General features: G+C 36.5%; 1 protein-coding gene across 1 annotated transcript; it reads left to right on the forward strand.

Annotated features, from left to right (window-relative positions):
* The first annotated feature begins 635 nt into the window (after nt 1–635).
* Nucleotides 636–15,741, forward strand: GUCY1A3 (guanylate cyclase 1 soluble subunit alpha). The gene is made up of 8 exons (XM_009283324.2): nt 636–884; nt 3,839–3,900; nt 5,584–5,642; nt 6,705–7,414; nt 8,936–9,421; nt 9,939–10,082; nt 12,255–12,409; nt 14,674–15,741. Exons 1-8 carry the CDS (start codon nt 636–638, stop codon nt 14,873–14,875), a joined length of 2,067 nt encoding a protein of 688 aa, XP_009281599.1. The 3' UTR covers nt 14,876–15,741.
* The last annotated feature ends 7,630 nt before the right edge of the window (nt 15,742–23,371 follow it).

The following is a 23,371-nucleotide window of genomic DNA, read 5'->3' on the forward strand; positions in this document are numbered from 1 at the left end:
CTAACTTTAGTCATACATTTCTCTATTACAAAAACGATATCTTGGGCATCAAGTAAATTGAGATTTAAGTATCCATAACAAATCAGTTTCATTGTGCCGTATCAGGTAGGTTTTAATAGCTGCTTATGAAGAATTAAAAAGGTTTTCTCATTAGAATTCTGCACTCCACTCTTTCAGAAACCTCATCCATCAATGTGACCAAAGATACATCAGATAAAACAACTCTTCTGCCTTAATCACTAGAGCCTCAATTCAGCCAAGAACTTAACCATGCACGCAATTTTAATTACCTGAAGCACTGAAGTCAGTAGGGATTACATGCTTAAAATGGCACATGAGCTTAAGTGCTTTCCTGAGCAAGGTCCTAGAAAAGCCATTATTTTAATGCACATACGGTAAAACTGGCACGTCACAGGAACTTAAAAGAGAAAATAAATGTTTTTAATTTTTTTTCTTTCTTCTTGTTTTGTAGGGGCACACATTTGTTCCTGTGGTGGTTTATAGCTACCAATAATCTTCCACAGTGGTTGCCTTATCTACTATTCTGGCATCTTCTGCTCTTGTTAGTAAACAGAAGAGAACTATTAAACACAAAGCCAAGTACTCTTAATCTCAAGGGAGGGACTTTGTACACTATGTTCTGTACAAAACTGAAAGACTTGAAGATCACAGGGGAATGTCCTTTCTCCTTACTGACTCAAAGTCACATTACTGAGGAACATGACAAGGACTGCACAGAAAACAGCTCTAGAGCAGCTTTGCCCATCTGCAAAGAAGTCCATGAAAAAGATGCTCAAGGAAACCTTCCACAAAGGAAAACAAGCAGAAGTAGAGTGTACCTGCACACATTAACTGAAAGCATCTGCAAACTAATCTTTCCTGAGGTAAATAGATACCGCATAATAATACTACTTTAATAGCATTTAATTATAAATATTAAAAAAGCATTTTATGCCAGCCTTTAGATGTAAGCCTTTAGAAAGTTGTTTTGATTTCAAAGTTTGTGTTCTTATCTAGTTCTGCATAGTTTAAGTCCTCATTTCATCCTCTTCCATTCTTTCTGGATACAATTTTGCCACAGTCATTTTTGTACACACCATCCCTTCCATTGTATTTCCCTATATTTTTGCCTCGTATTTGCAGTCTTCCACTGATCATTTTAATTGTTCCTTTTAAATCCATGTATATCTGTAGCAATTTTTTTACATGGAGATACAATTAGAAAAACTCTGCCTTGTTACCTAATTATGTAAATTATGTGGTCACCTCATCAATTCACCTAAACTGAATCCATACTGCTAAGTACATTAGTCATTATCACAAAAAAATTAAAATAGCTGTTTTCATCTGCTATGATGCTAACCTCCCGCCATACTATTTTTAAAAACATTACTGTCGGTGTTTACCACAAAGGTATTCTTATGTTTCTGCTCAACTCAACTGAAAACAGCTACAGTGCATGCACAGTGGTTTGCTTGCGTGGAGATAAATACCGTGGTTTGTCTCTATAAAAAGAACATGAAAAATGCAGCTCCATAACATTCAATACTTGGGCTTGCCTCAAATTCTGTGGAAAGTGCGAAGGGACTGACTGGTATGTATTGGGACTACAAATGGCAAATGCCAACTCTGTGTGCTCAATTTGTTACAATTCTATTACTTGGACATTCAGTGCACCTTACCAAAAGTGCCGGAGTTTTGTTAAATCTGTATGAAGATCTGTTTTTGCAACTCTTCATCTATTGCCCTTTCGCTAAAACTCTACATAATCAATTTTTGATAGACCCCTTTTTACCTCTGCTGCATTTACACAGAAGAAACTAATCCCTTTAAACTGATCTTTAAACGTATAAAGGAAAGGACATTTAACTCAAGAATGAACTGGCAAAGCACTCTATCTATGGTGTCATGATTGCTGTATTGCTTTTCTAGTATATAGTTGTTGGTGGGATTGTTAATGAAATAACTGGTTTGTTTTTTTTTTTAAAGAGGGGTATAAATGTATGCAGCTGCCCATTATATAATCATGATAGGCTAGTTCATCAGCTGGGACAAAAGCTTGGTAAAGTCAAGGATATTATGACCACGTACCCCAGGAGCTACTGAAGTTCCAGGTTATTGTCACTGCTATTTACAGTTGTTCAAGTCATATTCATTGGAACTTTGTCCAAGTATAGCAGTCTGTTCTCATGCTGATTTGGGGTCAAGACCTAAGCATCTTCCCAATCCTGGTTCTCCATAGAAGGGTTTTGCTTGTTTAAAAACATGTTTTTCATTGCTTGGAGACTTCATAGTGCCTTACTTAACTATCAGCGACTAACATCATCTTTCCAATTGGAAACTCCAAAACAGGGGACCGCATCACGACCCCGACTGATTAATGAAGTCCTCATGAAAGCAGTGAGTTGTGCGTGGAAGTCCAGGACATAAGTGCATCCAGAACTTTTGATTAAATTTGAGATATAATGTACTGCGTGTGATTATTTTGTTTGCTTCTTTGGGTGTTTACAGAAATATAGAGAACATTGTTCAGAGATGAGTAATTAATTGGATGGCATTCCACTTACTGCACTAGTTTATATGCAGATGTAATTTACATTGTGTTCATTTACATGGTAGAACAGTTAATCAATTTAGATCTTTGCTTGGAAAAAGTCTCCAGAATATATTGCCTTTCTTTCACATGGTATTTTCTTCAGGTGTGCAAACTTTCCTTCTGAAAATACAAAAAGTAAAAGATGCAGTAGAAAACGCTAGTTTCATCAGGGAATGAGAACCAAAAAAAAGCCAGACCACAGCAAGCCTCACAGCCAAATTCTATCATGGCAGTATAGTACCATTCTATGACCCTGTCTTTATGGGAAGTTTGGGTTTCGAATGATCAGAGACTATGTACAGAAGACAGCTTTACTGGCCCCAACAAATTGAAATATGCATGTTTGGAAAGTGTTGTATCTGTTCCAATTAGGAACTACAGAAAGGATATGGAACCATGGCATTGAGGTAAATTAAGGTAAATCTTCATGATACTCTAAAGGGTCTTTCTTTTATTACAGAATCTTTTTACAGAGGTTATCTACAGTGACTAGATTTTCATCTGGAGGATATTTGGGTTTGCAGAGTACATAGCCAAAATTATTTTTCTACAAATACAAAATAAATGGTTCTAACGTTGTCTTGAAATGCCATAGTCTTGAAAACAGAAAAGGAGGTAATCTGAAGCACAGAATGCTATATTGATCTTTTATAGCTGCATTTGAACCTCTGTTGCTTTTTGCAATTTCAATCTTGACACTTCTTAAAATTGCCCTAAAAAAATTTAACTCTTAATATTCCAAGAAAAGTTACTAGGTAGAAGAGCCACTTTTTACCATTTTGCTCTGGGCATAATGCAGAATATAACTGGCTTTTTCTGTTAGGAGAATAGGTTTTAAACTTAAAAGATTTCTTTCTACATTTTGCATCCATGCTAGGCTGGGTTTTTTTGGGGGGATGTGTAATAATAGAAAGTTGGGTTAGTTATACTTATTTCTTAGCAGCACTGTCTTTATTGCCATCTGACAACTTGGATGTAAAGCACATCACTATATTTAAAATGCACAACCACTGATGCACATGAGCTAAGGGGTTAATTATAGTGGTACCGGAGCTGAAGACATCAACAAAACTAAACCCAAAACACAGAAATGACATGCTGTTTCTAACAACTATACCATCTTAAAAAAAGATGTTAGTCCCAAGGACAATGAAGTAATTCTTCTTTTTATAAAAATGTTACTCTTGTGATTAAATTTTCAGCAATGACATTTTAATCAACATACGTTTTTTTCTTCCCCAGTTTGAAAGGCTAAATCTTGCACTTCAGAGAACACTTGCAAAATACAGAATAAAAGAAACCAGGTATGTATAAGTAATGGGTTTGCAACTAACTTCACAACAAAAATGTTTTGCAGACAGTTCATAAGGACTGGGGTGGTGACTGGGAATCAGGACTTCTGGAATCTGTTTTCAATTATCGTGTCAAATTGGTGTGTAACATTTCATGTAATGTAAGTTAATAATGATTTATTTTAGATTATTAAATTTAAATTTTAAATTTATTAAAATGGTTTATTTAAAAATATTCACAAATATTTAAATCACTCACAAAGTAAACTTAATGGACAAATTTAGCCATTTGTGCAGCGAAACAGGCAAGGACTTTGTTTAAAATGAGCAGGTGTTCTGGAGGAACTCAGAGACTACTCAGGCATGGAAAGGTAGATATGGTTGTATATGGATCTAGCCCAGAGTTTCTAAGATCCCAGGAAAAGAATTTTAAATGCAAACGATTAGTATTATACAAAAAAAATTGGTTTCTGATACAGTGAACAATCATACGCTACAGGTACTGACATACATGTTTTCACTGGGCTCACTTGGCTTCTGGTTTCTGTTTCTGAGGAACTCAGCTTGATTTTCAGCACTCCTTAGTACTAATCCAATATTAATCATCTGAGCCTTGTAGGGAGTGAGAATTTCTTAGCGTCTCATTATACATTGAGGATTAAATTTATTGAATGCATCTGAAAAAATAAGCCCCTCTGTTTAAATCTCCGTTCAAAAGTGGAGAAAAATAATGAAGTTGGAAACTACACTGTTGCTCACCTTGAAAAGAATAGATAATTACAATGTATCTTTTAAATGATACTTGATATTTTCGAAGTATTGAAATGACATGCATTGACTGAACCAAGGAAAGCTGGTCAGATGTGCATTGCAATTGCTGACTGGCTTATTGATGTGAATATTTTCCCTATCTTTAATTATGTGTTGCTTCCTGGAGTATTAGTTTGAAACAAAAAATTATTATGCTGTTCTGAATGGTGTAATAATGCAAATGTAAATGAGATCTAAACATCTGCATTGCTTTTGCATATAAATATATCTAAGATATTTCAAGTGAATAAATTCGGAAAGCATGTATCCTTAAGCTTATTCCTTATATGGAGGTTAATCTAAGCTATATGTCCTTCTTATCGTTTTGGGTCTGACATTCAGATTGACGTTTATTGACCTCAGAGAACTCAGAGGTTTTGTGTCACAGAATCTGGATTATTATCAATGAACAAGTAATTTTGAAGTTAATAGTTGTTACTGGTATTTCCTCTCAAAACAGAAATACTTTCTCACCTCTTTTGAATTTAATGCAATGTAATTCCAATAAACGCTTGAATATAAATTCCAATCATATTTTACAATACGTTATGAAATATAGTTATGGCTTCAAGCAGAAAACCCGAACCAAACAAAAACCAGGACTGTTGCAACCCAAGAGTTTTTAATCAATGACAGTCTATAGCATTTGGCCTCAATCCGTAATCTGAGCTCAGACCACTAAAACTTTAATTTATCACAAATGCACAGGATAATCTAAGATCCTACCAACACCCTATTTTGAATTAATGAAAAACTGCCTATTTGATCAGCAAAACTTGGTCTGTACACATTAAAGACAGGGTAGGTAACTCTGTTACTTACTATTTTTACCATGTTTATCTTGATTTTTCAGGGGTTTTAATTATATTTTTATGATCTTTACAGAAAAACTGGGGATAGAGAAGATTTTGAAAAAATAATCAGTGATCATGCTAATGCAGCAGGTAATGTAAGCTTGTTTAATAATTAATATAAAAAATATAGATTATAAGTTATATATATAAAATAATACATGTATATATAAATTAGTCTTGTTACTAAGAATAATTTTCTCCATATAAGGGCTGCAGTGATGCTGACAACACAGAGCCTAAACTGTGATCTCTGCAACTAACAGTTCAGAGTGTCAAAATTTGAGATAAAGAGATGAGTTTCTCAAGTCTGAGCTGTCATAGAATCATCCACCCCTAAGATCCAACATCTAGAGGGAGTTGTAACATACATTCAGTAATAAGTTACAGTTTTATACTCATGAAAAACCGTTTGATCCTTTTCATCTTCTGAAGGACTGTAGTCGATGTCAAAGAGAACTGCTGTAATTTGCAATACGGAACTCTCTGGCTACACCTGTAATAGTAAATTAACATTTCCAGGAGCTGAAACATGGTCTTCTGTACACTTAAACTGTTAACCTGGTCCTGGCACACAGTTGGCCTGTGACAGATAACACTTTTCCAAATGATTCCCAGTAACAGTGGGGAGTTGGGACATTCCCAACAGTCAGTCTACATGCAGCTATCCTGTTAAAACAAATTTACTAGCAAAAATGTGAGCTGTTCTGTGCCAATTGGCCTCAGCACCCTGGAATATTCCTAGGGTCATTTAATTTATTGGATCAGGCATAGTACTTATATCTGCATGTGCGCACAGATCATATTTTATTCTTACTTTTTATTCTTATTTTAAGTTTTTAAATTCTTATTTTATTTCTTTATATCAAGCTAAGGGAATTGGGTTAAATCCTGTGCCATTCTGTCTACATCTCTACAAAGAACACTGAGTCTTGGATCTTTCCAAACTACAACCGATTGTCTCCCTGTTTTCCAGGCAACATGAGTATGTCTTTGGTTACAGCAGGACACCTAAATGAGAGGGCCCTCAGGTGTCAGTGCTGGATCAGGGAAGGATATTGCTAATTTGATTTGGTCTAGCATGAAAAAAAGTGGAGGTTAGCCTGAGATTCTGGGTGATGAGCGCAGTTCTGACTAAAATGTGGTTCCATGCAGGTGTTCCTGTGGAGTCTCTACAGGAATCTCTTGGTGAAGAGCTATTCAAAATATGCTATGAAGAGGATGAACACATATTAGGGGTTATTGGAGGAACCCTTAAGGACTTCTTGAACAGTTTCACCACTCTGCTGAAGCAGAGTGGCCACAGCCAAGAAGCAGGAAAAAAGGACAGACTTGAAGATGCCTCCATATTATGCCTGGAGAAAGATCAGGACTTCTTAAATGTGTATTATTTCTTTCCTAAGAAAATCACAAGTCTTATTCTATCTGGTATTATTAAAGCAGCAGCTCATATTTTGTATGAAACTGAGGTGGAAGTGATGCTCATGCCTCCTTGTTTCCATAATGACTGCACTGAGTTTGCTAATCAGCCTTATTTACTGTACTCTATACAAGTCAAAAGTGCAAAACCTTCCTTATCTCCATGTAAACCACAGTCTTCACTTGTGATTCCTGCCTCTGTGTTCTGTAAGACTTTCCCATTTCATTTTATGTTTGACAAGGATATGTCAGTTCTTCAAATTGGAAATGGGATAAGAAGACTTTTGACCAGGAGAGAATTTCAAGCTAAGCCCAATTTTGAAGAGTATTTTGAAATTCTTACCCCCAAAGTAAGCTGCACTTTTAGTGGAATAATGACAATGCTAAATATGCAGTTTACTGTACGAGTCAGAAGATGGGATTATACTGATATGAAATCATCCATGGTAAGAGACTTTTTATAATCATTACTTCTCTAAGGAATTTGTTTTCTTCAAGTAGAGTTAAAATAGCCACAAAACATGGTGCACTTTGCATTGTCTACCTCTCAACATCTAATACAACTGAATAATAATGATTTATTGAGGGCACTCTAATGTAATTCAGATTCTGAAGCCAATATTCAATCAAAACTCTGCTTTAGAACTTTTACACAAGTAAAATCTGACTGTTAACTTGATTGTATTAAAAAAAAATAATTTGAAATATTGAGATAAACTCAGTAAATTGAGATAAAGCCAATGACATGCCATGCTGCTGAGAATAAGGGCATCCCCAACACAAAGACAGTGGCAGGGAAAGCTTTACCAAAGTGCACCTCAGTCATCTGGAAACAACAGCTCTAGGATTTGGGGAAAGAAGTAGACATTTTCTGTGCTCATTCAGCCTTTGGTATCTTTGGTATCTTTGATATTCTGATGTTTTCATCAGATGCAGTCGCCAAAGGTCCCACTTAGTTTCAGCTGATGGGATTACTTACTATCTTTGCTGAAGCTGGGTCTGTGGCAAATGACCTGGGACAGTAAAAAACATTGAATATTCAATGGCTGCTTTTATTCATCCCTGGCCCCACCTGAATTCCAACTTATATACACCTGAGGCACTCCAGGATGAATTACCAGTTCAGACTCAACACTCCAAGAACTTAGATGAAGAACGGTATAAAGGTTTCACCCAGTTATTAATGAAGTGGGAAAAAATGTAGCACTGATTAGCTACTTCATCTCAGATCCGTTTCTGCACTAGGCAACAGTTTAATAATTACAAGGGGTAGCAGACTCTGCTTTGCTTTTGCATGTACTTACATATGCAAATGTCTATTAGCAAGTAACAAGTTTTCTTCAAAAAATGGTCTTTCAAAGCAGTGTTAAGCAGAGCTCTGCAGCACCTTGCACATTACACAACTGAATACAGAAGGGACATAAAAACATGTCACACAAAATATTTTGCTTTTTTAGATCATTAAAATGGGATATTTCTGCCATTTATACCTTTAATTTTAAATTGCAGTGAGTACTGAACATCCTATAAAATTGAAGCAGATTTTCTCACTTTATCTTACAAAGAAAGTGGTGCATGAACTAAACACTAGAGTTATTAGCAGAAATTCATAGGCCACTACAGTCAGTAACATTTTATCAATAGATGAAAATGCACAAAATTCTTCTTTTTGTTTTTCTTTTCTTCCTAAGCTAAAACTGATACTGATACTCAAACATAATTAAGTGTTTATCCTTAAGTTGTGGTCTAACTTTTGTACCAGAAGGCTCAAGCAAAATAAACTTATTTGATGGCTCTATGATTTAGCACCCCATGTTTTCTCTTAAGCAACTAAATGAAAATGTAAGGACTATGGACCAGTCTGATTTTCCTACGTTTCAGCAAAATGTATTTCCTCTAAAACGTCTTGCTTCTAAACCATTGCCATGCATGTTTTGCATGAATTCTTGTTTCTTTAACTGTTTCAGGTAATGGATCTTAAAGGCCAAATGATCTATATTTTTGAATCCAGTGCCATCCTATTCTTGGGATCTCCTTGTGTGGATAGACTAGAAGATTTTACAGGACGTGGATTGTACCTCTCAGATATTCCCATTCACAATGCATTGAGAGATGTTGTTCTGATAGGAGAGCAGGCCAGAGCTCAGGATGGACTGAAGAAGAGGTTAGGAAAGCTAAAAGCAACCCTTGAGCAGGCCCATCAAGCACTTGAAGAAGAAAAGAAGAAGACCGTAGATCTTCTGTTTTCAATTTTTCCTGGAGAGGTTGCTCAGCAGCTGTGGCAGGGACAAGTTGTGCAAGCCAAGAAATTTAATAATGTCACAATGCTTTTCTCTGACATTGTTGGATTCACTGCCATCTGTTCCCAATGCTCACCTATGCAGGTTATCACCATGCTTAATGAGCTTTATACTCGCTTTGATTACCAATGCGGAGAGCTAGATGTCTACAAGGTACACAATTTATTGCATTTCTGTGGGGTTCTGGGGCAGGAAAGGAAATGAAGACTACATGGGACAGAGGATAATAGAAGTCTAAAAATTATTTTGCCCTAAATCTTCATTATAAGAAAGACATATTAAAATAAATCACGAAACAAAACAAAAAAACCCCAACAAAATCAGCTGTTCGTGCAGCCAAGAGAGAAACCCATCAAAACTTAAGAGTTAATTTTAAAAATTAGTTTCAATGACAGTGCTGTGAATCTGGAGTAGATAGGTGTTTAATGTAGCTATGGGTGCCTGACAGCAGGTGAGCAAAGAAAAGTATTTTAGCATCATGCCCAGCAATAAATACAACTTGTGCAATTTTTCCTTCTGAATGATACTGCAGGATTTGCCCAGTACTTAAATAATTTAGTAGGAGAAATAAGACTCAGTCAATATGTAGGTACAATTCTTACTGAAGCCACAGACTATTCTTTTATATGTCAAACAGTCTAACAGTAAGGAACAAATATGCCTGTTTTAGGTTGAGACTATTGGAGATGCCTACTGTGTCGCTGGAGGTTTACACAAAGAAAGTGAAACACATGCTGTTCAAATAGCGTTGATGGCCCTGAAGATGATGGAGCTGTCAGATGAGGTGGTGTCTCCCCATGGAGAGCCTATCAAGGTCATATATTTTATTGTATTTTATATGGTTAAAGTGGGCATTTTTGCTTGTTTAGTTGCTTTTGGGGTTTTTGTCTCAAGGAAATTTCACATCGTTGTATTAACTCAGACAAGTTGGGAAATCGAGTGCGTACAGCTGGAGAAGCTGACCTTTTTAGTTCTATGAATGAGAGTTTTGTGGAGAGGTAAAGATGAAACAGAGATCTGAAAATCAACCCAAACGACTTAAATGCAGTGAAATCAATAGGTGCACACTGACATGCTGCAGTTTTTGTCTCAGTAGAAATAAATTTGTCAGTGGCATGGAATATTCTGTTACTGTTTTCTAATGAGGAGACTAATGCCCTCTCAAAATTAGACCAAATGAGAACATCTAAGTCTTTTGAGGTAACAGGTATAAATATGAATCATCAAAGACATGTTTGGATTTCAGTAATCCACACATCTTTAAAGGATTCTGTTGCTGTTCTTGTTTTACAGTCAGATACTGAACCACTACCGTAAGATAGTGGTGTTAATGCTGTCAAAGCGACTGTTAGATTCAGTGGTAGTTATATTTATGGCTTCCTTTCAATGAGGACTCACGCATGTACTGAACTTTTCATGTAGGTTTGCCTCTCACTGAGAAAAAAAGAGGAAGGCCTGTGTGCATGACAAATGATACGGGCTTTCTACTAAGTTCAAATGTCCTGGAATGGGGTCCTATTATTTTTAATACAGGTGTCTCAGTTCATTATGCCTTTCATTTGCTCATTTTTAACATTTATCTGTTCATTTGTTCCTTTAGAAAACTTCAGGCTTCTTTAATTTTAGGTTAAGGAATATCTGTATTCCAAGACAAAGAAAATGGTTATTAAGAGAATTACATGCTCCACATTTATCACAGAGAACAGCAGTATTACATTATAAATAAATGTCGTTCTTTCTGTATTTCACAATACCAAATTAAATTACACTTAAAAAATCTGGAAACATCTTGACAATATTATAACATGTTTACAATTTCCACACAAATGATACTTTTACAATTTTGAATGAGGAATGCTACTACATTTTAAAAAGTAATTTTAAAATAGGGAGAAAAAAATTGTGTATCTACTAGAAGCTTCTTAGAAGAAAACTGAATCTTTCTATTTTTAATGAAAGCATGCATCTATTTTAATGAAATGCTTCATGAAAGCATTGGCTGTTTTGCAGAACAACAAATATGTTACACAGTCTACTGCCATTTTATATATCGTCAAAGAAAAAGGCATGACTACAAACCGCTTACTTTAAATCAGACTTGTATATAGCTGTACATATTTCAGCCATCTTTGCTGAGTGGGTGGATTTTGCCTTTTTTTGCAGACTTTTCTGCTTTTCCACTCAAAATTAGAAATTGTGACTTCTTCATAATGATGTGATATTCTCTTGATATGTAAAGAGTAGCATACATAGTAGATATGCAAGCTTCCTGACATCATGCCATTATTGTGTCAGAGTGCTATTCTGAAGAAAACGTGTCTACATATGTATAATACACATAAGAAAAAGAACACATCTCCAAAAAAAAAAAAAAGGAACGTAGAAAGCAGCACCAGCTAAGCAAAACTCACAAATCTGGGTACGAGTTACAAAGAGGAGATGTCAAAATGTTTCAACTGCTGTATAATTTGATTAATTACCAAAATTCTGTACTCTGGGATTGGGATTTACTCTATGTGTGACCTTGTCAATAGAGTTCAGTTGGAACTACAGCATATACATACTGTGTTTGCTATTCCCTAAGACTTGTCTTCTGACCTTAACAGCAAAGCAAGTACTATTCATTAACTGTGACCAGTCTAACAACATTGTGTCATGTAATTCCTCCCAGGAAAGCATCCAACTGTCATAGTAACTCCTGCTGATGTTTCTAGATCAATTTACTGCCACGGAGACCAGCATTATCACAGTCATATCAGATGAAGGATTAGATATTATAAATGCAAAGCAAGGTAAACTTCAGCTAGTTTCCTCTCCACGAGCAGTGATGACCAGAATACAGACATTTTAAGGAGACTGTGCTAACTCAATATATAGTAGTAGCTCATTATTTCTTTTTTTTTTTTTAAAAGAGGAAGAATTTATAAAACTGACTTTAACCATTTTATTTTACTTAATAATGCTGTTTTCTGTCTTTTATTTAAAGATGCGTATTGGCCTTCATTCTGGATCTGTCTTTGCTGGAGTTGTTGGGGTTAAAATGCCTCGTTATTGCCTTTTTGGAAATAATGTAACCCTTGCCAATAAGTTTGAATCTTGCAGTATACCCAGAAAAATAAATGTCAGCCCAACAACTTACAGGTACAGTGCTTCATATCTGTAAAATGTCCACCTGAAGTAGTTATTGTAATAGTTCATTATCTTCCTGTTCTTTTTTTTTCCCCCTCTGAAGTACTGCTGTTTATTTTCCTTTTTCTCTTTTTATCTGACTGCTCATGAATGCACCATGGTTATTTTTAGTCAGAATACAACCAGCAGCAGCAAGAAAACGGGTGAAACAGAACAGCTGATATTTATTTTTCAGATGTTACATTCAAAATAAATGGACTGCCTGGGCCAATTTTGCTTCTTACCCTGCAGCTGTATACCTCTTGCCTTTTTTTTTTTTTCTTCTTTCATATAGTTGGCTCCTCTTTGAGCTCTATGGCTTTCAGTGTGAACTGGATGCCAAAGTGGCTGCAAGTGCCCTTGAAAATAACAACCTAACTAACTGAAGAATTGTTAAACATCACCCTACACATCTTCATTCTCTTTTGGTTAGGGAAGATGAATGAATAGGTTGCAATGAATCAACCATGCCAGTGTTGAGTTTATACAGGTCTTGATCCCAACTCAGTTTAAACCTTTTAGTATGGAACTTAGGCTGTACTGTTTATCCACTCAGATCAGACATTTTTAGCAACGTGTACTATGTGATTATGCAGACAGCTAGCAGGCTCTCCCATGGGAAATACAACATCTTTCCTTTGTCCTCCAAACCTAATACTCTCTTTGTATTATCTGTTTAATTGTACTTAAAAATCACCTTGCAACATGTTCATGGCCAAGTAATAGTGTCTTATAGGTGCCAGGCAAAATAATAGGAAACTGTTTTGAATTTGATGGTAACAACAGTCTACATCTGAATTCCAGGTCCAGGTCTGAATTTTATGCCACTGAGCTGATAGAGACTGTTGTTTCTTCCAGAGTGGCCAAAAGTTTTGTAAGAATGAACTGTAAAGAGTGAATATACTAGTAGAAAGTGATATGTCTGGCTGGGTAAAATAACCAGAAATATGGATATAAATTATTTTTCCTTTTAAGGAAGCTCCGGTACCCTCACTGCAGCCTGGACCGTCAGTTGTTCCTACTCAGCTTGTACCCACTGCCATGTAGCTGATAATGCCTTGTTGCAAGATTACGTGTCCAATGTCAGGCAGAGAATTTGGCACAGGATCCCTACATCCCCTGCAGCATGTGCTATGTGACTTACAGGGTGCCAAGCTTTAGATTATCTCGTATAGGTGATTTAGATAAAAGTAGCACAGGTATTAGGGCACACAGCAAGTAACCTTTTCGATCATGCACTCTAAACAAATATAGAGATACCATTAGCTTCGCCAGTGCTTATGTATGTCAGAAGAACAGTGCCGGCCAACAGTGATTTTTTTTCCATATCCATATGGAAAATCATTTTGAATGATACTGACTACAGTCTCTTCTTAAAACCATTAGACACTTCGTCCACACAAGACTTGCCTGTAACTTGTGGCATAAGTAGGTTTCTGCATAGCTGTGCATTCAAGAGAATATTTGAAATGAGTATACTGTTGAAAAAAAAAAGATAATTAATTCTCTGAGTGGCTAGAAAATAGGCAATTTGGTTAAAGAGTAAACTATTGTTATTATTGCTGTAGTACGTTTGTTTTTTTCCCTGAGTGAATGATGTGTTAACCTCCTTTTGGTTTAGTGTTTTTTTCTTTTTGATTCGTACACAAATTCTAAACACATATTGATAACATTATGGCACCTTGCACAACCCCTGTATATTGCAATAATTGTTTGGAAGCTTAGATACCAGTCATCAGTATTTATCCTTACAGATTAGCAATCTGTTTCAGACATAGAAGACCACTGGGTTTAGTGGATGCACGTGTGAAAAAGCAAAATTATTAGAATTGGTAAGAGGATCTCAGTAGTTTAGTTAATAAGCTTTTCAACATTTCATTTATTGAAACATTAATTATGGTGCCAGCTTCATGTGCAAATCTGAGCTAGCTTTCAGTACTAAATCATTTTTGAAAATATTTACAACAAACATAGCACCTACATGCAAAACATCGACAATACAAAAAAAGAGAGGCAATACTCCTGTTTGTGCTGGTGCACAAGTTAATAGGTTATCATGGTTACCAAATAACCAGTATTTTTAAAATATTTTCAGTAAATAACATATAAATATTAAATTAGATTCTACCTTGCTACATTCTGCCCTGCCGTACATGAAGAACTATTGAATGTCTGCACTTGTAGTAACAATTAGTGACTGATTCATTTTTAATCAAGATGATTCATTTTTGTTCTAGGTTGTTAAAGGAATATCCAGGTTTTGTGTTCACACCTCGCTCAAGAGAAGAGCTTCCACCAAATTTTCCCAGTGATATCCCTGGAATTTGCTATTTTCTGGATGCTTATAATCAAGGAACAAACTCACAGACTTGGTTTCAAAAGAGAGATTTGGGAGATGGCAATGCCAATTTTTTGGGTGAGGAAACAGGAATAGACTAAATTGTACATTCACAAGTGTGTAGAATAAATTTATAAATATTTCAGGTTTTTTTTAATAAATTGAAAATTTTTAAAAATGTATGAAACATGAAAGCACTTTAGATTGTTAACACCTGAAAGCCAGTATTAAAATTTCAGGAAGTATGTCACTGACTACTTTTTATTTTTCCTTTGCATAAGGAACATAGTCACTAAAATAATGTTGCAACTTCACTGTTGAAAATGCTACTAAAACCTACATTTTCCCTGTAGTAATTTGTAAGTGCTACGTAACAACTCTCTCAGTTGTCTCTGTGCTGAGAATTCTAGATGTATTGTACATGCAGTGTGTCAGGAAATGTAATGTGCAAGTGATGCAGCCACATGCAGTGTTGTGAGCTGGTGCTTATCAATGACTATTAAAATATATTTTCTTAGTGATTCCATAAGAAGATATCCATTAAAATATTGTCATTGCTATCACATACTCCTTCCAGTGCATCATTTGGGCCCCATCCTAGAAGCTGCTGACCATCTTCTAACACTGACTGGAGTCAATGTGTTGAGGGTGCTCAGCATCTTCTGAATCAGGCTGCTAATTGTAGCTAATACACATATACATAGCAGAGTTTGCTGCTTACTGTTTCATGAACTTTATTTTGTGTATAAAATGAATTTAGATTAAAACACTGTATAATCACATACTAAAGTCTCTGTAATCGTCAAACAATATTTTAGTTCTTGGGGTTTTTAAAATACTTTACAAAAAATAGTAATATCCACTTGCTATTATGTATTACAGCAATAAATGTTTTCTTTTTGTTGTCATTTAAAATTGAAATGTTTTAAAAGAAGTGTAATAAAACATGCTTTGGAGTGTTTGCTTAGAAAGGAAATTCCAGTCAGACTGTATAAAATGGAACAGAAGCACACCAGTTTAAAGCTATGATCCTTATTCAAGGACAGCGATGTGGATATGACATGTTATTGAAATGCCTATGATATACTCGCTTTAAAGTTGCCAGGGGAATCTACAGGTGAACAGAAATGCTTCAAAACATATGAACACATACGAAGTATTAATATTACTACAGTACAAGCTTTTCTATTGTGGATGGCGGAACATGAGTGGAGAACTCTCAAGGGTCTGCCTCTAGAACTGGCAGAATAGAGTTAGTTACGAGTCCTGAGTTTAGGATTCTGCCTCTCTAACTAGCAGATCCATCTGCACAGAAATTTCTCTGTGCTGCACAGTTTAATCCCAACTGCAGGCTGGAGAACTGCACTGCTTACTCACATACAAATATTTCCAGTAGTATCAAATATTATTAGTTATTATTCTAACCTCTTAAACTCTTGGGTTTTGGCATATCAAGCCATAAAAGTCTTTCTTCAAGCTGCTTGCCACTGAATCAGATTTTGCTCTCTGAATATTTACGGGGAGCAATTACATTAGACTAGGTTGCCATTCTGTTCATTTTCTGAACTTGACTGGTTCACTCTGAAGCTCAATATACTGTTTTATCCTACTATTTTGCAGTAGAAACTCATACAGAACATGTACCATCAGAGCCTTGAGAAAAATCCTTATAAGGGACTAGCACTAAGAACATTTCAAAACCGTATTTTAATTCAGATTTCCTGTAAGCAGCATTTGAACAAAACTTGAAACATTGAATCCTGCTGTTGCTTGAGATCTCCTGTGTCCATCCAAGATGCTTAGAAATAATTCTGTGACACAAAAATGGTACCTGAAAGTCTCTCCCTATATTATATATATACATCTCTCTCTTGCATGTGCCATATATATACATGCACATATACAAGCATACGTATTTGTAACATTTCTAACGAACAGCAGTGTTTCAAGGAAACAAGAACTATGCAAATCTTGGCAACTGATCTTTGCAATATTATTTTGGTCAGAAAATTCTGTTCTATTGACATAAATACCCAGAGGCTAGTAGCAGTCCCATGTGGGTGCTCCTGGATTTAAAAATGTGGGAGCATTTGACTACTGACTCTTCGGTAAGCTTGTGATATTAAGTCAGTAATGACTGAAGTCAGTGGAAATCTATCCATCCCTGTCATCTGTTGAATGTTAAAAAACCAAATAGGCTTTTAAATAAAAAGGATTTCTTTCTCCATATCTTCTGAATGGAAGGGACTCTTAGGAGCGAATTTCTTTTTGTCCCTAGGAAAGAACTATTGCTGGACTGGATGATGGCCATTCTCAAAGCCAGATTTGATATAAATCTGTCATTCAGTAGGATGTTCATCATGGCAGCTCCTGACACCTTCCTAAGTGTATCTCTGTAAAATAAAATGTGTCCTAGGCCAAAGTTCTTATTACAGATCAAATTCATCTTCCAACATTACTTTTTATAACTCCCTATTTTTTAATACACCCTAGGCTACATTACCAGCTAGGATAGCATTGCTGTAGAATTCCTTTTTATTTCACTAACTTTTTTTCTGAAAAGTTCAAAACATTCCCATGTCTACTTCAGCCTTAGTTCAGAGAAGAATCCTGATAAGGTGCTTAAGTGTACACATAAAGCAATATGCTTGAATCTTGGTGAATTAAGTAGGATGTAGGCACGTGTTTAAGACAATGATTCAAGAAAGTGCTTTAAAATGTACTTGTGTTCAGACCTGTTCTGCAAAAAACCCCACAAGTCTATGTTTAGCTTTAAGCATAACTTAAGAATTTAGGTCTCACTGAAGCTGTTCCTCTGTTTAAGTTTTTTGCTGAATGCATATGTATTTTATAAGGGACAATTATTTTTAACTAATCTTTTCACTTCAATTAAAGCCAATGGAAAAAAAGGAATCAGAAAGCCAATAAGCAAATTGTTGAGATAAACAAAAGGAAGGCAATTTAACTGATATAATACCGGGAGATTTTGCAAGGAAATAAAACAGTTGTTTTCAAGCTGATGTCTTGTATAGTATTATGTTGTATGATATTGTGAAAGTCTTCAGAGACTATGTAATGCTATTTATATAAATATACAGATTGTTTTCAATGATGTCTTGTATAGTATTATGTTGTATGATATTGTGAAAGTCTTCAGAGACTATGTAATGCTATTTATATATATACAGATACCTTAGTATTAAGTCCAGAAACAGTTTTGTTATTATGTGAATTTTTATTTTATTAGTTCTTGAAGATCCTGTGGGGCTGATTCTTGTTCACATTTACACTATGTGATGGAAGATACATTTTTATCACACCGCAATTTCTTTGCCAAAGAGGTGTAAATGGCCCTTGAAATAAATAAAAAGTGGGTCCTTTGAATCTCAACAGTGACATAGCAAAGAATTCAACTAATATTATTTCATTCAGGCAAGACCTGATAAGATTTCAGGGAGATGTTGGAAAAAAATTCTCATTGCTGGTGTCAGAGGAAGTGCAATTAGCGTGGAGCTGATGTTTTCTTTCTCTCTGAACTACTGTGCAAAAACAAAACAAATGAACTCACAGAAACTGAAAAAACAGTGAAATGCACAGATAATTGAGCCCCAAGACAGATCTACTTTTTCCTGTGAAATCTTACAAAGGAAGAATTCAGACCTCCCCCAAACCCAGTTTATTTCTCCCATCATTTTCTTTTGCATTCTCTGCAGAAACAGCTGCAACAAATAGTACAGGAGGCAAAATCGGTATTCACAGCTGAAAGCCATCAGAATTAAGGGGAATTTCTCTTGAATCTTGGCAAGGGGATCCTTTTTCAAACCCCACCCATCCTATAACCTAACAGGCCACTCTAGCTGCTACCATTCTTTATGCCTGCTCATTGTTCTGCAAAAGCAGTGGAAGGGGAGTTTTTGTTTCCTGCAACAGCAATAATTTTTGTGGTTATTTGCCATACAGCATACAAGGGACTGTGTTGCTTTCAAAGCCCTGCTCCAGTTTATCAGAAGTCAGCTTGGCAGGAACCAAATTTAACTTTGAGGCTGTTTCTACCTCTAAAGTCTGCAAGATGTGTGCCACAACAGTCTTTAGAGACCTCTAAAACCATGTCTGATGGTATGGCTGCTCACAACTGCATAGGAAGGAAATAATCAGATATAAGCTGCCTTTTTTTTTTAATTTCCCAATCCCATTTGCATGAGTTCACTGGCAGTCCTTTCCTGCAGAGCGAAGGGAGAGAGTAAAACTCACTGTCTTATGTTACTCAGCATTGCTCTGATACTGAAGCACAAATACAAGATGGAAGATAATGGTTCTGGAATCTCTGCTACATCCAGATGTAACAGTTTAAAGATATGTACTCCCCTGAGCACAAACAGTAGGATCTGCATGTAAAAAATGCAGTTAGGCTGGAACATGAAGCTGGAGAGCAAGTCAAAGAAATAATAAACTGTGAAATAATCTAAAACAAAGTAAACAACCTTATAAAGTTGCGTGTCTCATCTGCTTCAGCAGATTTTTGATGCTGACAGTGAAGTCAAGTTGAGCCAGTGGTTTCCTAATATAAATGGAAATGAGCACATTGCTTTGCAGCCCCATTAGAAGGCCTCCTTTGAAGATCTGTGCTGAAATTGTTTTGCTCATCTTCTGAGCATGTAATGGGAAATAACCTAGAGGAATACATGCAGTAACATCCAAAGGATGTGAAAAGGGGCAGATTAAGTCATAGATACACTTCCACTCTTCTGATTTTTTCAGCCCAAACAAAACCTGCCAAAGAAATATCGAGGACAATAATGTTCCAGGAGCTTTGGACTAGAAGCCTATAAAAATCAAGAGGAGTCTTTCCACTGATTGCGGAAGGTGTTAGGGAAGATTTGGACATATGATTAGTTTGCTCTGCATTGCTAAGATTACATTCCTCTTACAGGAGGATGCCACAGAGCCCACAGAGTTTCTCGAATCTACACAGGTTATTGCATTACAGAACAGGATTGACATATTGAGGGCTGTTTCAGTCATAGCTTGTCAATACCAGTATTGGAAAATGGATGCAATGGTATAGTGAAATAGTGTATAGTGGTACAGTAGAAATAATGAAACTTGCTGAAGTGATCTTAAAAAAAGGGTGTATTTCTGCACCTGAGAAGTATTATTATGACAATCCCAAATGTCAAGTCTCAGACCATTGTGATTTGAAACAGGTAAGTAGAAAATACCCATAATTCAGTTTGGTGTCAGTAAAGTAACTCCATCTTCAGTAAGTGAAATCCAGCAATACTATATAAGGCAGTATTTTTATTCAGGATTACAGTAGCAATATAAATTGTAAGAGCAAAGTCCGAAGTAAAACATGCAACTTATTAAAATACTTTCTTTGTTTTATAGTGCTTGTGTATTAACACATACCATATTGAACTGAATGTAGATGTTCTTCGCCAGCTAGTGGTTTTCCCAAAGTTACTGTCTCAGCAACAGCCCTTTCATACAGCATAAAAGGGTCCTATGCTCCTTTTTGCTTTCATGGATCTCACCAAGAATTTCCAGATGAAGTTAGCATCTCAAATCAGGAAAAAACATGTATGCCACCACTTAAAACGTACAGCAGTTGTTTTTCTCTTGTAATCACTGACTGTAACTCTTTTGGCTTTCTGATGGCCAGCGCAGGAAACTCCTCCTGAGAAACATATTCAGGGGGATACAAAGTGGAAAAGCTGCCTTGTAGGATTTCAGTTACAGAAAACACTTTCCAAAAGGCTCCTTTCACGCCAGCATTCCTTCCCATGCATGTCCCAGCTGTGGCTAGTGCCACAGTTACCCTCCCACTCCTGAATACCAAAAAGCAGCTGGGCAGCAGGTCATGAGCTGTACCTAGTCCATGAGGGTCCCCAAATGGGAATAAGATTGCGTGCTACCATGAATAAACTGCAGGCTTTATGGAAGTGCATCAGATACAGTCCAAATGGTTGCGTGATGTGCATAATGCATGTGACCTAACAGTCCTGATACTGACAGGCTTGGGCCTTGAAAACACAGCCCAGTATTAACAGCTTAGTCTGACATGTACTTTGTCTTGTTGACTTGGAGCCTTTCCTTCAGCTGAAACCAAATCTTGCCTAAGACCTACCAGATAGTCTTGATTCAGCAGGCATCTGGAATGGAGGCTGGTCCTTCTCAGCAAATCACTTGGCTGAATTCTTTAATTCAGCATCTTCCAAACTTTTAAAAGGGGATCCCTGTTTTAGAAAATTAAATCAATCATTGTCTGCTTTAACTCTGCCTGTGCTGTTTTCAGTTCACATTTTACAAATCTCACTTCAGATGCTAGAACTTCCACTTGTATTACAATAGCTTAATCGCAACAACAGTCTGCAAATGCAACCTACCAAGCCTGAACGAAATCAGAAGAAAGGCAATTTCACAATTGTCTAAATCAACCTTTGCAGATACCAGCACTTTTGAAAAAGTGTCACTCAGGTACACAAAATTGCCAGGATAATCTACTTTCCGAAAACCATATCCAAAAAGAATTTTATGTAATCTCTCTAGTATCATTTTATGAGCATGAGGGTTTACCCCATATACAGAATGAACAAGTGGATTCCCTTGAAAATTATGAAGAATGGGGATGTTGTTAACAGTGTTTAACAACACTTGTTTCCTGCCTGGGATGTGCTGTCAGGACTTCTATGACATTTTGTATCCTCAAAACTATTTTATGGGTGTGTGTGTAAGAGGAAGACTACACAACATCAGAGGGCAAAACTCCCAGGTGTTGTCTTAGATCTTCCAGTAGTGTAGATCCACTACCACCAGTAGGTACACAAAGATTACAAAGCGCATGTAACTACAACATTTGTATTGTAGGGTGTTTTCCCATTTTCCCAAAACTTCCTTCCTACCAAATAGGAAAAGTAGATGGTGACCTGATGTACTCAAATCCTAGTTAATTGGTGACAAGCTGACCCTCCTCAGCTATAGGAAAACATAGCCTTTTGTCTGGTTACAACAGCATGCTTTATTACATCATCTCTGTTGCCAATTTCCTGGAGACTGAAGATTCTTAGAGAATTACATCTCTTCAGTTTTTGTTTGGTTTTCTACACAGATATCTTCATCCAGTAGTTTGGTTATTTTTTCTAAAAATTATTATATATAACTGGTTATATTGAAACTTTTGTTCTTGGTCATCCTTTAAAAAATCTAGAATTGGTTTTCCCAGTAGATTTGGAATGTGTTAAATGAAGTAGAATGGACTATTATGCCTACATGACCTAAAAGCAGGGTTTCCCTCTCCTGTTCTTGGAATGCCTACTGAGATGATGTTTGCCGAATTTCTAATGGCTATCCACCCGTAATTTGCCTCCTCACTTACTAGCAATTTTAACAGATCTTAACACAGGTTCAAAAGTTCACCAAGCAATAGATGAGATTTCAAAAGATTTTAAATGCTGTCATTCGTTAACTTACTTACCTGGAAGTTCCAACACAGATAGTCCATCTTTTTTTTTTTAATTTTTTTTTCATGAAGTATGTGAACAGTTCAAATTTTAATCTTATTTTGCACTATCTTACTAAGGACTGAACTTTTGCAATTTTACTTACATCTAGAATCCATCTGGATCGATTAGCATCTATGGCTCTACTGACTTCATGTAGCAAGATCTCTGCCCAAGAGCTACTACAGTAGTAGCCCATCAAGTATTCATCCTATAATCCTCATAGATAATCTTATTATCTCTTGAATATATTTCGATTCTTTTTAAGCAAGTAAAAAAAATCAGTAGCCTCCACAGGATTTTTATTTTGTACACTGACGCCAGGTCTTTAGATGGTACAAAGGGCTTTAAACTAAATGGGTTTTTCAAGTGCTGCACGATCTTTTTAGTTCCATATATATGGTAACATATGATGACAGCGTGTTATTCTGAACTGCCCTTGGCATGTTGTCAGCAATCTTCTGCTCAAAAACTCCTGTTGTAAGGGTCATGGAGATGACCCTCTTACTTGGAGAACCCTTTGAGAATCCGTATGCGGCAGGTTACTGATAGAATGCAGTGTTTATTCACGTTGGCTACTGACAAGGACTCAACAACACAAAAAAACCATTCCTGAAAGCACTCATTACTATGCTTTTAACTTCACTAGCCTCTGAAAAATGAACGCACAGAAATGAAAATGTCTGCGATCATTTTGCCCCTCAGATTCTTCACTTTTCAGGGCCCTTATCTTCCTAAAAGCTAAGTGGTTGCACTGGGATATGAAACAACTGAGGAAGCATTTCTGTTCCTGCAAAGGCAGCCACTGCAAAGGGCACCGACAGCAGAGCACACGTTGCCCTACACGTACCTACCGAACCACTATGGCCCTGCCAGGCACTTTGACTCATCTTCTGACTCGGTGTCAGGCGAGTCCAAACAACTCCAGCTGGAGAAAAGCATTTGGAAAATCCTTTTTGATGCGTGGGAAACTGTAAGACAGGGGTTCGAAGGGTTCCCCGCTGAGGTGAGCATCGGGGAAAATAAAACCGAGAGGGATGTATGTTATTTCCCAGGCCTCTCCCACACACGCCGGCCTGGGGCGACAGCAAACACTGT

This window comes from Aptenodytes forsteri, unplaced genomic scaffold, assembly GCF_000699145.1.
Source record: "Aptenodytes forsteri isolate BGI_AS27 unplaced genomic scaffold, ASM69914v1 Scaffold6, whole genome shotgun sequence".
Taxonomy (NCBI): domain Eukaryota; kingdom Metazoa; phylum Chordata; class Aves; order Sphenisciformes; family Spheniscidae; genus Aptenodytes; species Aptenodytes forsteri.

Coding starts and splice junctions, on each gene's coding strand:
- GUCY1A3 (XM_009283324.2), top strand. CDS start 636: ATGTTCTGTACAAAACTGAAAGACTTGAAGATCACAGGGGAATGTCCT. Junction 3,901..5,583: donor TACAGAATAAAAGAAACCAG/GTATGTATAAGT, acceptor TGATCTTTACAG/AAAAACTGGGGATAGAGAAG. Junction 7,415..8,935: donor CTGATATGAAATCATCCATG/GTAAGAGACTTT, acceptor TAACTGTTTCAG/GTAATGGATCTTAAAGGCCA.